Here is a 16236-nt window from a genome sequence, read left to right on the forward strand (position 1 = left end):
TGGACGTAGAATATCTCTCTGTTTACTCATTTTCTTCATTAAGTATCTAATAGTTTTTCTCTCAGATCTATTTTAGAAGGTACTGATGGAAGTAGAATTGTTTTCAGTTTTAAATTTCAGCTCATTATTAGTACATAGCAGAGGAATAGTTTTTCTGAATTACCTTTTTTAATATATTTACAAATGCATATATATTTATTTAAAGCTAATGTCTCACGTAGTCTCGGCTGACCTTGTCCACTGTGTAACCCAGGCAGGCCTCACACTGCTCAGTGATCTCCCTCCCTCACCTGCCCTGTGCACAGACTCTAGGCATGGAGTCCTGTGCCTGGCTGGAGACTAGTTCAGGCTTTACCACTGAACCCTGTGTATTAGTGTTTCACTGTTTTCAGTATTGGTGCCTGACCCTGCCTGGCAAAGCCTCACAGCTGTACTCACACCCTTTTCCACTGAGCTGCATTCGCCCCTGGCCCTCTTCATGTTGAGACACAGTCTCCCTGAGGTGCCTAGGCTGACCTTGACCTTACTCTGAAGCCCAGGCCCTAGCATACCTGTTTTGTTGCTGTTGATTCTCTGTGGTCTCTATATAGCTGCTGCCATTTCTGAGCTTTGTGGCTCTTTTCCTCCTTTCTGCTATTATGTTTGGAATGTCATGCTTTTTGTATGCTGGTTTGTGTGTGTGTGTGTTTTCAAGAGCTGGGAGTGTTGGCACATGCATGTAATCCCAGAGGCAGGTGGATCTCTGAGTTCGAGGCCAGCTTGATCCACAAAGCCAGTCCAGGGCAGTCAAGGCTACACAGAGAAACCCTGTCTCTAAAAACAAAGACAAAAAAATTAAACTAATTAAACTAAAAGGAATAAAATATGTATATGGGCTACACAGAGAAACCCTGTCTTAAAAAATTGAACCAAACTATCCAACCCACCAACCAACCAAACAAACAAAAAAAGAGCTAGTGTTTTCTTAATGGTAAGTTGGAGCTTTTAGTATGAACAGATTAAACATGTTCCAAGAAGTCTGGGTCGTTGTCCTGAAGGTCAGTTCTACAGTGACTTATGGAATTTACTCTTAATCTGCTAACACCATAAACAGTTATATCCTTCACTGACCATAGACACTAGAGATGCATCAGTGAATACGACAGAAAAGCTCTGTGTCTCCAGGATGCAAGCCTGTGTTCTCTGCTGAGACTTATAGTTATGTTTATTGAAAGTTATACTCTAGTTCATGGTTTCACTAGTGACTGTAGCTCACGCCTTACTCTGCTGTCAGGACAGAGACTCTGAACCCTCTGTACAGGCACTCATGAGTCAGGGAAGAACGTGTTGACTGAATAAAGCCAGGTACTTACTGTGGCTGCTATGGATGTCTTTGTAGTTTGGGTATGGAGCCAATTGTTTGACTTTTAAAAGTTGTTAAGCCTGTTGGAGCTGAAAGCCAAATGCAGGGATCAGAAAGCCTGCCTTTGGTCAGCGAGCGGCCTTAGGCTGCGATGCTACGGTTTGCTCTCCTTTGTCAGTGGCTCATGGAGCCATGAGTGAGCTGCTGAGGCTGTGTTGCTTCTCCCTGCTCACCCGCCCATCATTGGGGGGTCAGTAGGTCCCAAGGAACCCCATTCACAGACCTATCCTTGGAGGTTAGCTAATCCCAACAAGTCAGTTGCAGTAAGAGTTCAATGACAATTGTTTGAGGATTTTCGTAAGCAAATAATTGTGCTGTGCTTTTAAATAGACTTACACTTTTGAAATCTGCTCATTATTACATATAAAGACACGCCGCCGACACACATATTTCATAATTACATATAAAGGCATGCCACTGATACACATATTTCATAATTGTCCTATGGATTCAAGCTTCTTTGTTGGGGGTGTTGCTAAATATGGAATCGGGAGCCTCAGTTTGTTTGCCTTTCTTAACTAGGTGAGATCGAGAACAGTTGCTGAGTGTGTAGCCTTCTACTACATGTGGAAGAAATCAGAACGCTACGATTACTTTGCTCAACAGACAAAATTTGGGAAGAAACGCTATAACCATCACCCTGGAGTTACGTAAGTAGAGTGGAGTTGACTTGAGGGACTGTCATGTTTAACCGATGCACAGGCGAGGTTATCGATCTGTGTTTTTCAGGGACTACATGGATCGTCTTGTAGATGAAACAGAGTCTCTGGGTGGTACGGTCAGTTCTTCAGCCTTAACCTCTAACCGGCCTGAGCCCGTTCCTGACCAGCCACTGAACATTCTTAGCTCCTTCACTGCCAGTGACTTGACAGGTGAGGCGAGCCTGCTGTGTACAGCGTGCTGCAAGCCGAGTTCTCTGTGGTCACACACTCACCTAACTACTTTCCATTTCTTTTTAGCTTTGACCAACAGTGTAGCAACTGTCTGCAACCCCGCAGAGGTGAATTGTCTGGACGATAGCTTTCCTCCACTGGGAAACACACCCCGTGGACAAGTCAATCATGTGCCTGTCGTAACGGAAGAGTTACTCACCCTGCCCAGCAATGGTGAAAGTGATTGTTTTAATTTATTTGAGACTGGATTTTATCACTCAGAGCTAAACCCTATGTGCAGTGAAGAATCAGAAAGACCAGCAAAGAGATTGAAAATGGGCATTGCTGTCCCTGAATCCTTTATGAATGAGGTTTCTGTGAATAACTTGGGTGTAGACTTTGAAAACCATACACATCACATCACCAGTGCCAAAATGTCTGTCTCCGTGGCTGACTTTGGCAGTTTGCCTGCCAACGAGACAAATGGATTCATCAGTGCCCACAGTCTGCACCAGCACGCTGCCCTTCATTCAGAGTGACGTAATGAGAAGCCAGAGACAGTGGGTGTGCAGTACCAGTAAACTTGAGGGGAGCTATCAGGTTTGCATAGTCTTTCACTGGAAGTTTGAACCTTTTTCACTATGACATCAGTGATGTCAGTATGTATAGAACTATATCTTGATTTATCAAGAGTATTTTCATTTTTCAATCCATAAATGTGGAAACGAACTATGATCAGCAGAGTTGGGAACTAAGATTGAACTCTGTGGTGCAGCTTTAAGCTCTGCGTCTCTTCCTCATCCCTAATACCTCTTCCCACTTCCTCCTCCTCTTCTGTTCCCTTTGCCCTCATCCTGGTTTTAAAACCTGTAGACAGAGGCCACAGGCTCAAAACCAGCACAGACCTTCTGAACTGATGTGTGGCTCTCTTGGTGTAAATTCCTTTTGCCGTAATGGATGCAGTGGAATAACAGTGTTTACAGGTACCAACCCCAATCCCTGCTCAATGTAGCATTTTTTTTGTTTTGTTTTGTTTTCTTTATTAATAAAAGCAGGGGTAGGTTTCTTTAAACTGCACAAACATGCAAGGATTTTTTTTAAAAAACAGGAACTTCTCTCATGTTCTTCAGCTAGAGCACTTCAGTTTACAGAACACAAGGCCGTCTGCTGGGAGCTTCACGAGGAACTGTGCAAGCGACGAGGAGCACTTGGGTCCTGTTGCAGAGTTGTAGACCAGGGCGACCTTACACAGAGTTGGTCATTTTACTGCCGTGAGATTTCTGTGTTTTTAAAAAGAAATTTGTGCTTTACTAAAAAATTTGGCATTTTAAGATGTGGTGTTCATAAGGGGTTTTGTCCACCATTGTCAAGATTGTGATAGTAAAAATCATACTGGTCATTCAGTTTATTCTGAGGCAGAGGACTTGCAGAAGCACAGTCTACAAAGCCCAGGAGTCGCCTCTCATGTTCGGGGCACTGCAGTTCAAAGTGTTAATGCTTAGGGAGGCTTCGGGATGGCACGCAGTGCAGAAGAACCTTGAAGTACAATTAAACTATTTTGTTTAGCATAAATAGTTGGCAAGAAAAATGTGAGTTTCCATCTGAAATAGATGGTACATTACACTTTTATGTTTTAAAAAGTGACAGACCGTTCACATGCATCTCACACAGGATCTTACTTTTATTCTGGACCTGAATAAGAAGCCATTGTCATAAGCTTTGAGCATTTTTGCTTTATTAGACACCGTTCCTTTAAGTTTTAAGGTAAATCAAACCATTCAATACAGTATTAGGACATAATAAGCTTTGCTTTTGTAGTACAGTTAAAGCAATTACTTTTTGCACCGTCTTAATTAAATTTTTTGACTTTTTTTTTAACTAGTTGTGTTGCTTTTCAAAAAACCATAAGCGTTTGACTGTGTTGCTGTTGTAGTGTAAGTCGCTTCAAGGTTGTGCTGAAGGGTAGATAGAATGTAGTGGCCTAGTGATTGGAAGGGAGGGTATTTATTATACAAACTGTGAACTGCAATGACATCCTTAGTTTGGGATGGTGTGTATTGTTTTTCTTTGCAGCATTTTCATGAAGATTGCTTTGAAGTGTTTACGCAGTAGCACATTAAGTATAAAATTTAGTTTAGCACAGAAGACAAAAGGTAGTTAAATTAATAACTTAAAATCAGTCTCTAACTTATACATCTAAAATCTAGTGTTCTTGTGTGCACACAGTAAATAATGGGTAGCCTGGGCTCTGTGTTGCTTTCTGGTAATTTTTATCCAACTGGTTAGCTTCTTATGCTGTGTTGTGCTAAACTTTGAACCTTATTTCTTTTTTTACCTTCAGTATACTTTCTTTATTGTAGGAGGATACTGGGCACACTCTTCCATTGTTATAATTTTCACTCTGGGTTTACAGAGGCTGGTCTGTATAAGTAATGTTCACAAAGATGGCTGAATGCTAATACCAGTTGCACTTAAAGGAAAATGCCCATTCTCAGTAGCTGATGCAGTAATCTATCCAGTTTATCTATGCATTGCTGGGGTCCTGATACGAGATGGAAACAGTGTTTCTTATCTAGAGCTTTGATTATCAGCAAGTTGAATGGACACTTTAGTTATTTAAATAGATTTTTGACCAAAATCCAGAAAATGATATGAGAGAAAAATAAAATGCAGCTAGTGTAACAGATTTTTAAATGCTCACCAGATTTTAGCCTCTTAGCGAGTGCTACCTAGCTGGGAACGTTTACTTTTAATTCCTTGTTAAAATGAGGCAATAATTTGCAAGATTTTTGTATATATGTGTAAAGTAAATTCTTCATATCTTTTTAGATCTAATTCAATATTTTCTGACTACTCCTGCCATGTATAATACCATTTTTGTGCATGCTTGATGTGACATTCATAAATTGTACCACTATGACTTTATCCATGTAAAATAGCTATTTATTGAATTTTCTTTCAACAGCTGGACTTATTTTTTTTTGTCTCCATTTACACATCTTAACAGAGAATTTGTTACTGTTTATTAAAAGAATTGCGTTTGAAAGCATAAACACCTGATTTGCAGTCATATGAAGAAAAACAATGCCTTTATTATCACGTTAAGCACAATTCTTATAAGCAAACTGTGATAAATTCTTTGTTTTTTTCATTTGCCGCAATATTTTCATACGAACAAACCAAAAATTCATGGTGAGCAGTTGTGGTGTCGGCGGACCCATCCTTTGTGTACAGGGAGCTCGAGAGGACGTGGCCTCACTGAGAGGTGCGGCTGCTGCTGTGACTATAGCAATACTTTCCTTTTGTTAGCCGTGCTTCACCTTGCTCATGCTAGGCTTTTCAATGTTTAGTTTTCCTCTTGTCGCGGTCAGCTGCTGACTTTACTTGAAGGATGTAGAATACTGTTTAAAAAATACTAAAGTCTGTACAATTAGGTCAAAGAATTGTGCAATCGTTTCCTTTTTAATTTTTACAATTGAAAGTCATAAATATTTGAGATCAGACCTAATAGAGTAGTACTATTTAATTTAACCAAAGTCTAGTAACTATTTCAACTTTGAATGTAAACAAACAAACCCAACCACCAAGGAGATTGTTTGCCCAGAGTTTCAAAGCACATTGTCTACGAATGGAAACAGATAATTTATAAAATATTGACATTACTATGTTTTTTAAAAAGTTCCTAATTTTTTTCACTAAAAGGAGGGAAACTATTAGTTTTATTGTTAAATATGGTAGATATTAATATTCCTCTTAGGTGACCAGTGATTCCATTGTCCCGGTTTGAAATAAGTACCCTGTGAGTATGAGATAAATTAGTGACAATCAGAACAAGTTTTAGTATCCAATGTTCAAGAGGAAGTTGCTATTGTTGCATTGATTTTAATATTTGTACATAAACACTGATTTTTTGAGCATTATTTTGTATTTGTTGTACTTTAATACCTGGTGTACAGTTCCAGAAATAAAAATCTGGAAATCCGTTTTTCCTGGTTTGTGTGATTACTTAGCAAAAAACTTAAAACCAATCTTAAGCTATGCCAGATATATAGATATTCCGCTTGAGAGACAAAAATCGCTTCCTTAAATCCTCTCTACTAGTTTTTGATCTGAGGTGAGGATTCTCATTTAGTTCAGGAGGCAGCTACTGAGTATCTGTGCCAAAGAGGCGTAGGCAACTGTCTTGGGAAGGCAGAGAACTGCAGTATGATCAGCTATCAATAGTTAACAGGCTGGCATCTGTAATCAGTTACTTTTTAATTCATATTCGCCATAATCCCACTGCCTCTGGTCGTACCTTTCGCAGGCCTTCATCTTTTCAAGTCGAAGATCTTAGATTAAATCCCGGCGCTCTCAGTTCCCAACTGAACATGCTGACCAGGGTTACACAAAGCAAGATAAAAAGGGTGAAAACCTTAACCCCTTGGCTGGGCTAGAAGCACACCCCTCTGTTCCCAAACAACACAGTGCCTTCCCAGGAAATGCCTGTGCAGATACAGGCACAGAGGTCCCATGAGTGCTGTACGGATGGTCACCCTCTGAGAGCATCAGTGAGCTTCAGGCTTCGAGGGAGGAGGAGCCCCTGGCTGCAGGAAAGTAGTGACTTCTAGAACATTAAGGCTCAAAGGACTTAACATTCCGAGTTGCACTGTAAGATAAATGGGGGCCTTAGAGTCTTAAGTGCTGTAGAGAAAGTGGGACAGAAATTAGGACTGCCAGGTGGGAAAGTGTCCCCACCAGTCCAGCCTCAGTAAGGGGACAAGCTCTTAGGCCAGCTGGGGAGAGGAGTCTGCATGAGCGAGCAAGGAGGTCTGAAGTCACAGCTAGGTCGTCTCTGAAAGAATTATTTCTCTAGGGTTTCAAGTAAAACATCACCCTTAGCTGGGTGTGGTGGTTCACCTTTAACCCCTGCACTTTGGAGGCAGAGGCAGAGGGATCTCCAAGTTTGGAGGCCAGCCTGGTCTACAGACCCTGAGTTCCCAGGACAGCGGGTACACCCTCTCCATAGAAACACAAGAGGGGGCCTGGTGCAGTGGCTCAGCAGTTAAGAGTGCGCTGTCTGCTTTTCCAAAGGACCCGGGTTCAATTCCCAGCACCCACATGGCAGCTCGCAACTGTAATTCCATTTCCATGGATTTGGACACCTTCAGACCAATGCACATAGAAAAAAATTAAATTATTTAAAACAAAAACAAAAAACCGCACAAGACAGAAACAGGTGGTTTTTTGTCACTAGCCATGTCCTTTAATAGTATTCCCACACCTTGCATTTCTTTTAATTACTCCCCCTGGTGCAGTGACTAGAGGAAGGACGGGCCTGGGCTGTCCTGTATCTAATTGGGATAATTTGTGGATTATAGACACCGAGAAACCCTATCTTAAAAAACCAAACAAAACCCCTTGGTGATATATCTGATGCCATTCCTATCGAAGCTTAACAGTGAGTTGGGGCAGGAGTCAGGTAGATGGATCAAAGAAACCATATATCTGGGACAGATGGCTTCAGGTCTGCGTGCAGCTGGTCTGCTCTGACAATACCTCACCTCTAAGTACGGTTTTGTTAACGCTGGGGCTGGCGTCTGCGCACAAAGCAGGGAACCCACAGAACTGGAGGGTATGAGGCAAGGAAGCCTCCAACTCCAGAGATGCTCTCCTCCTCTGGCTGTCTAGGGAGAGGCCCATCATTTCAGAGAAAAAGCCACAACACAGCGTGAGAGTAAAAACAATAGTGAACTATGATGCTTAGTATATGCTTTTACCAGACTATTGTAACATACTCAAAATACTATTAATATGTAGGAAAATAAAAGCTTTAATAAGTACAAGTACTTAGATTATACATAAACTATCTATATAGTCAACATGTAGATTTTATGTTTGTTTGAGACAGGGTCTTATGTAGCCCATGTTGGCTTGAACTCGATCCTCTTGCCTCAGTCTTCCTAGTGATGGGATAACAGCCATGCACTACTTGGCTTCATAAAATACCAGGAACTCGCCTTTAATCCCAGCACTCGGGAGGCAGAGGCAGAGGCAGGCAGATCGCTGTGAGTTTGAGGCCAGCCTGGTCTACAAAGCGAATCCAGGACAGCCAGGGCTGCACAGAGAAGCCCTGTCTCGAAAAACCAAAACAAACAAACAACAATAATAAGTAAATGAATAAAATACCAGGAACTAAGGGTTGCAAACAGTTAAGTAAAGGAGTCAGACCCATGTCCAGCTGCAGCCAGGTGCTCATGCTTTTGCCTGTAGGAAAACCAAGCCAATAAATGGATGACTCACTACTGAGTGGCAGGAAGGGGGCGCTGGTCTAGTGATTACTTTGTAAGGCTATATTATAACACTGATAAAATTCTCAAGTCATTTAAAAAATTTAAAATAATGATCTAAAGCTATCTTTTCTCAACAAGTGAAAGCTGCTTAAGTACTGTTCCTCAGCTGCCTTTGTACTCAGTCAGGTGGTGAAGAGGAATTAGGCATTGTTGTACCCCCTTCAAAAGCCCCAGCATGCCAACTTTGAATGGTTGTTGACACACTGTCCTGTAGCCGGTGGATTGTGAGTTTCTGATGTTAACCATGAACTGTCACTCATTCTTAAAGACCCAAGCCGATCTCTCCCATTGCAAGATCTCAAACAGCCGAAAGCATTAGCTACAAGAGGATGTTAAGGTAGAATCCGACAATACAACATGACCCTACAAGTGCAGTTTCTTTTCAAAAAGATTTTGGCTACCAACTAGCCAACTACATTGCTACATAGCAGCCATCTAAGTAGAAATGGTTAAGCCACAATCATTATGACAAATGTGGTTCTACAGCCTATAGTTGAATTTGAATATGGATATTACGTGAACATAGTTTTTATATTCCTTTGTCATTTCCATCAATGAGTATCCCATCCAAGTATCTAAAAATAAATGATTTTCCAATGGACTGGAAAAAGATTAGCCCTTATTTCTGATACACTGTATTATTCAGCAAGGTTAAGACATAGCCACATATAAAACTAAAATATCCTAATAAGGACAGTTTAAAGTATAAACCTAAGAAAGACAGCATGGTGGTACGCACCTTTAATTCCAGCACTTGGGAGGCAGAGGCAGGTGGATTGCTGTGAGTTCAAGGCCAGCCTGGTCTACAAAGCAAGTTTAGGACAGCCAAGGCTACATAGAGAAACCCTGTCTCAAAAGAATGGGTTTATTATGACACTTTTATATATGTTCTTTCTACCTTTCTTAAACAGTTAATTTCCAGTCTAGGAGTCATGTTTTGGGGGACGTTTCGCTTTATAGATTTGGCAGATGATGAAGCACAGAGCCAAGTTGCCCATGCAGCAGACAGAATGGAGTTATCTTAATGATAACATGAACAGTGTAGTTTAGGCTCAGTTTCACAAAGTTGTGTACACATATGTACGCACGCACATATCTCTGCTTACACTGTGCTCTTGATATCCACTGGAGAGTGTTCTTAAAAGTGCATTTTGTTAATGACAAATGGAGACTTGCATGGGAACAGATGAATTTGACTTCAAGGCTGTTATTTCCTTTACTGGTAAAGAAGGAAAGGAGAACATAAATATTTATTGGAATCTCATGACCAAAAAGATGACCTTAAAAAATTGCAGTTGTCCCATCAAACATGTGTTTCAACACTCTGCAAACACAATTCATATGGTTAATTATCAAATTACAATTTTTAAAAGTATGGAAACTTGGGTTTCAAATAGAAACCTTTACTCTGATTACAGGACAAAGCATATTGTTTTGGTATATAAAAGATTTTTGGCAGTACTAACTGAGCTGTTACCAGGATGTGTCGAGGCAACTGTTCCTTTGGTATCAGTCCTTCAGTGATGAAGACACCTACCTCTTCCTGCAGAAATCAGTGAGTTGCTCAAGCAACACTGAAACCCAAGGTCTTAAAAAGAATGTCTTCTGGTGGCGCAGGCCTTTAATCCCAGCACTGGGGAGGCAGAGGTAGGTGGATCTCTGTGAGTTCAAGGCCAGCCTCAAAAAAACAAAAAACCAACCAAACAAAGAAACAGACACCCCCACCCCTGCCCCCCCCCAAAAAAAAGAGAGAGAGAGAATGTCTTCTGGTTTTAAGATATTTTGTTGTTGAAGCATATTTTCAAGCTATTTCACCCTTTGGTGCTCAACTTCCAGTAGGGGTTGGTATTTTGACACAACAGGTCTGGAAGCAGAGTCGAGAGGGGTCTGATTGTTTACTACAGTGGGTTTTTTGTTTTTGTTTTTTAATGGAGCCTTAGAAACCTCCAGTAACGTTCCTAATGCATCGTCACATGAGATAAATTTGTCTTTGTATTCCTCTGAAATGTATCAAAGAGTCTGAAAAATGGGAACATTTTCATTTACTACCCGGGTCAACCCGCTAAAATGTTCTTGATGCTTTCTGGTTTGGGGGCTTAATGGATTAGGCTATTCTCAGGTACATAGAGGGCATTAAACTAAGATGAATAGAAACTAATAGAAAAAGCAATTATTTGGGAAAGCTCAACGCTACCAACTCCCAACAATGCACACCCAAGCAGCCAGTACTTATGAAAAGGTCAATAAGCTGTTCGATAAGCTCACAATGTTACTAAGCATTAACATACTTTATTGCATTATGCAAAGAAACCGAGGCATGGCGATGTTAGGGAACTTGCCCAAGATAATAAACGTGTTTACACAGAAGGGTCAGAAGAAACATTCAGTTCTTCCCTCAAAACATTTAGCAGCAACTTGGATACTTTCAAATAAGAATCCTCATAAACACTTTTACTCATAGGCGTATTCTTTTCGAAAGCAAATTGAAGCCAACTTCATATCCCTTGTCATATTCTTTCTCTGACTATATCACTTTTACTTCCACAACTCTTTTTTTTTCAATGAATTGTTGCACAACTTTTTTTTTCCCCAATGAATTGTTGCTTCTGAACAAAAAGGAAGCAACCCCCTTCACACTATAGAAACGATGCACCTGAATTCTCATCTCCATAGTGAAACTTCGGGAAAGCGCTTCGGTGTCTCGGTTTTTCAGCTTTCAGCTGAGTCTTCTGCTATGGTGGGTTCTGCTGACTGCAAATCTGCTGCACCCTCTGAAATGCGGGCAGGGACATGCTGGCGGCGACCCACCCCGAGCAGTTACTTTCTGCTGCTTTCTGTGCTGTTCTTAGCCGATCTGGGCTATTTTCTACACAACATTTCGTTCTTCGGAGCGCTGAGACTAAACCTTAGTCCCCCACCCCCTCCTAGCCCCCCACCCCACCCCACATTTTGTTAAGTTTCTGCTTGCTCCGCTGCGTCGTCCCTGCAAGGGCCGATTAAGAAAGGGAAAAGAGCCCGCGTGAGACCCTGCCGCGCGGCGGCGCACACTGGGAAAGGTCCCCCACTCCCGTCCCCCCCCAACTCCTCTTCCCCCCTCCCCCGTAAGGTGGGGGCATCTGCCTTCGCCTGTAGCCCCTACATCCTCCACCGCCCTCAGTCTCCAGGTCCCGCCTACTTGGCCCTCTGCCCGTTTAAGGTTTCGCCCGCCTCAAACCTGTGGTTGTCCCAGGCTCCACCCACCACAGGCCCCGCCCCCTCGCCCCCTCGCCCCCTCGCCCCCTCGCCCCGCTCGCCCGGCCTCGGCTTTCCTCCGGGATCCACCCACTTCAGGCTCCTCCCCTTAGGCCCTCCCTCCTCACCTGGCTGGCTGGGTCTAGCTAGCATCCTTAGCGCCTCCTGGCAGGCAGCTCTGTGCGGCAGGGACCGGGAAGGTGTAGGAGAGGCGAGTCAAGTCTCCAGCCGGCTCAGGGAGGAGCCCACCCAGGCCTCTGCCCGAGGTGTCCCCCCTCCGCCAGCCTCTTGCCGCCCGGACGTACGGAGCTGGAGCAGTCTGCGAAGCCTCCTGAGTGCTGGGATTTAAAGGTGTGTGCCATCATGCTCAGCTTGGTTAAGATTTCTAAAGTTTTTGCATGTGTCTTTAATGACAGATATGGGTCTGTAATCTTGTGTTGGGTGTTTTTTTCATCCAGTTTTGATATTCAGAGTAATACTGGCCTCCTGGAAGGTGGGAAGCCGTTTCTCCGCGGGTGCTATTTGGAAGAACTTCTATAAATTACTCAGGCAGCACCCGTGTGATAGCAATAGCAATAGTTCAGGTGCCCACACAAAGTTGAGTTCCAGTGAGGACCGTCTCTAAGAATTCCTGGACCATCTTCAAATCAGCACGTGTTTCTTACTGCCTGAATCTGCTGCTGCTGCTGCTGCTGCTGCAGGCAGGAGGGTTAACTTTCCTCTTCTTTGCTTGAGAGTGATGGTGAATCCCAACCAGACTCTGAAAGCAAACGGCTCAGATTTAGTGAAAATTCAGGCAGAGGCCTGGGGCCTTGGAGCTGATTTGTTCTTTTCCAAAGAAAGAAAGAGACAGAATGACTGTTTGTACCCTGCTGTCTCACTCTAACGCCATGAAGGGTGTGAGCAGAAGGGAGCCTTTCCTCCCGGACTCTGCTTTTGGCCATGGTGTAGAAGAGATTTATCTGACTTGCTCAATGAAGTTGGTTCCGTTTCAGAATGTGTTCTGCTACTATATATTTAAATCTTAATTAATTTTAAGTTACTGTATAATGAAACAGGTTTCATTATCACATTTGCATGCCTGTATGTCTTGAATTGTTCATATTCACCCTGTCATCACTATCTTCTATTCCCTTTCCCACTCGGCCTTGTTGGCACCCTTCTTCCCTGAAAATGGTCACCTGCTTTTATGTCAGAAATGCATATATAGTTTAATATAGGTTCCACATATTACAGAAAACATAGTCTATATTTCTAACTCCTATATTGCTCCCTACCGTTCCCTGCTCTCTCTCATAGTCACTTTTATACTTTGACATAACGTATACGTATATGTTTATTGTTTTAATTGAAAATCCCAGATCATTCTATTTTACCAATAAAGACTCAGGAGCCAGGTGCTGGGGTGAAAACCTGCTAGCTCAGAGAGGCAGAGAAAGCACCCAGCTGAAATTCCTGCCCAGTTCATGTCCCAGTGGAGAAGGCCCAAAAAGGCTCACTTAGCTCACCTGACAGCTCAGAAGAAAAGGCCAAAAAGGCCAAGGAGCTGAGGAGCTCAAGAGCTAGAGAGCTGAGAGCCAAGCTAAAACTCCAAGCTACAGAAGCGGTAAAGACCAAAGACTCCTTCTGCGTCTCCAAGCTGTCTTAAAAACCCCTCAGCTCAAAGTCCCTCCTACTCTTTAATCCCTGTCAGCTGGCTTCTTGCTCTGCCTCTTGACCTAGGGTTAACTTTATTAAATCTATGTACAGATAGCTCTAGGATTAAAGATGTGTGTGGAAGGCTGGCCAAACCATGCCTTAATCACCTGTTTACAATAAACAGAAAGTTCTTGGATTAAAAGTGTGTGAGGGCTCACTACAAGAAACAGGGATTTACAGTTCAGTCTTAGAGATCACAATGAGATCAAAGATACTGTAACAGTTTATCTTAAATACACACACACACACACAAATACACACACGTGTCTAGGTTCTGCGTGTAATAGAAAATGTGATATTTGTCTTTCTGAGCCTGAATTAATTTGCTTAAAATTATTTTTTTTTTTTTTTTTTTTTTTTTTTTTTTGGTTTTTCGAGTCAGGGTCTCTTTGTAGCCTTGGCTGTTCTGGACTCACTTTGTAGACCAGGCTGGCCTCGAACTCACAGCGATCCGCCCAACTCTGCCTCCCGAGTGCTGGGATTAAAGGCGTGCGCCACCACGCCCGGCTAATTTGCTTAAAATTATGATTTTCAGTTCCATCCATTTTCCTGCAAATGGCTGAATAAAACATCGTAGTGGTATATAGTGTATTTTCTTAACCCGTTTACCTGTTGATGGGAATCTAGAGATGTTGGCCATCATGGATGATGCTATGGCAAGCAGGAGTGTGCAAGGGTCTCTGTGCTATGCTTAGGATCCTTCGGGTACATACTCAAGATAGACATAATTGTATCGTGTGTGTGTGTGCGCGTGTGTGCGTGTGTGTGTGTGTGTGTGTGTGTGTGTGTGTGTGTGTGTGTGTGAGAGAGAGAGAGAGAGAGAGAATGTGTGTGTCTGAGAGAGAGAGAGAGAGAGAGAGAGAGAGAGAGAGAGAGAGAATGTGTGTGTGTGTGTGTGTGTGTGTGTGAGAGAGAGAGAGAGAGAGAGAGAGAGAGAGAGAGAGAGAGAGAGAGAGAGAGGCAGGAGGAGAGAGATTCCATGGTGGGTGCGCCAGTTCACATTCATATCAGCAATGGGTAATTGTTCATGTTTGTCAAAAACTAGGTGCTATATCTGTGCAGGTTTATTTCTATGTCCTCTGTTCTGTTTCTCTGCTTTACCAGTGTATTTTTTTTCCTCCTGAAACCTTGCTGGCTCTGTTACTGTGGCTTATAGTATAATTTAGGTTACATGTTTTGATGCCTCTGGCTTTACCCTTTCTGCTTAGTCTTGCTTTGGCTGTTTGAAAACTGCTGAGCTTGTGTTTAAAATTTAGGACTATTTTCTACTTCTGTGTATCACAGAATTGAAATTCCGATAGAATGTTCTAGACTATCTGATAGAGGTTATAGAATCTATATAACTGCTTTTGCCAATAAGATGCCAGTCTCTGTGCATGGCAGTCTCTTCTATTTCCTCGGCTTTTCTTTTTTTCTTTCTTTCTTTTTTTTTTGTTTGTTTGTTTATTTTTGGAGACAGGGTTTCTCTGTGTAATCTTGGCTTTTCCTGGACTCACTTTGTAGACCAGGCTGGCCTCGAACTTACAGCGATCCGCCTGCCTCTGAGTTTAAAAAATTTTTATTTCATTGATCAGTATGAGTATTTGTCTACATGTATGTATGTGCACCATATGCATGCCTGATGTACTTGAGGGTCAGAAGAAAGCATTGGGTCTTCCGGAGCTGGAATTACCGATGGTTGTGAGCCATTGTGTAGTGCTGCTGGGGGTTGAACCTTTGTTCTCTTAAAGAGCAACAAGTTCCCTTAACCACTGAGCAATCTCTCCAGCCCCATATTTCTTTAGTTCTAAAGGGTTCTTTGTGATGTCTTTCACCTCTTTGATTAGGTTAGTTTTTTTTTTTTTTAAGCTACTATGAATAGGATTTTTTTTCCTCCTGTATCTTTCTTCCAGATTCACCAGTGGGATATAGGAAAGCTACTGATTTTTTACGTTAACATTGTATCTTGATACTTTATTAAAACTGTTTATTACTGCCTTTAATCCCAGCACTCAGGGCCAGGGCAGAGGCAGCTGGATCACTGTGAGTTCGAGCCCAGCCTGGTCTACACAGTGAGCCCAGGACAACCAAGGCTACACAGAGAAACCCTATCTCGAAACCGCCCCCTAAACCCCCCAAAACAAACAAACAAACAAACAAACAAAAAACCTGTTTATTATACTCAGGAGTTTTCTGGTAGAGTCTTCAGGATCTTTTAAGAACGGAATCATACCATCTGCAAATAGGGATAATTTGACATCTTCCTTTCCTGTTTTAATCCCTTTTATTTCTCTCTCTTGCTTTGTTCCTGTAGCCAACACATCAAGCAGTCTGTGGAGTCAGAGTGGAGATAGTGAACTCTCCTCTCTTGTTTCTAGTTGTAGAGAATATGCTTTCAGTTTTCCTCGGGCCGTCAAACTGGCTATAGGTTTGTTATGTGTAACGGCTACTGTACTGAGGTGTGATCCATCGGTTCCGAGTGTCTCCAGGGCTTTTATGGTGAAGCCATGTTGAATTTGAGTGACAGGCCTTTTCTACAGCCATGGAGATGACCAAGTGATTTCTGGCTTTGCTCCTATTTTATGTGCTATATTATATGTATTGATTTGTACATGTTGAAGCATTTTCATATTATATAGAAATTAATCTGTCTTGGTTGTGATGTGTGATCCTTATAGTGTATTATTAAATTCATTTTACAAGTATTTTCTTGAGACATTTT

The 16236-nt window shown here is 42.2% G+C and overlaps 2 protein-coding genes across 4 annotated transcripts in view; one reads left to right on the forward strand and one right to left on the reverse strand.

The window, feature by feature from the left end:
* The window catches only part of MIER3 (MIER family member 3), a 39259-nt gene extending 33000 nt beyond the window's left edge, over positions 1–6259 (forward strand). For all 3 annotated transcript variants that reach the window (XM_084802494.1, XM_084802495.1, XM_084802496.1), the window contains 3 exons: positions 1925–2052; positions 2132–2274; positions 2362–6259. In XM_084802494.1, coding sequence (XP_084658620.1) covers positions 1925–2052; positions 2132–2274; positions 2362–2813 — 723 coding nt within the window. In that variant the 3' untranslated portion in view covers positions 2814–6259. The remainder of the gene's footprint in view (positions 1–1924; positions 2053–2131; positions 2275–2361) is intronic.
* A 2508-nt stretch (positions 6260–8767) lies between these two features.
* On the reverse strand, positions 8768–11398 carry SETD9 (SET domain containing 9; the record flags this gene model as incomplete). The annotated part of the gene is given in 5 exon segments (XM_084800361.1): positions 8768–8903; positions 9123–9138; positions 9141–9225; positions 9229–9239; positions 11359–11398. Coding segments are annotated over 5 exon segments (288 nt in total).
* Positions 11399–16236: the final 4838 nt, after the last annotated feature.

Source organism: Acomys minous, assembly GCF_964271855.1.
Source record: "Acomys minous genome assembly, chromosome: 11".
NCBI classification, from domain to species: Eukaryota; Metazoa; Chordata; class Mammalia; order Rodentia; family Muridae; genus Acomys; species Acomys minous.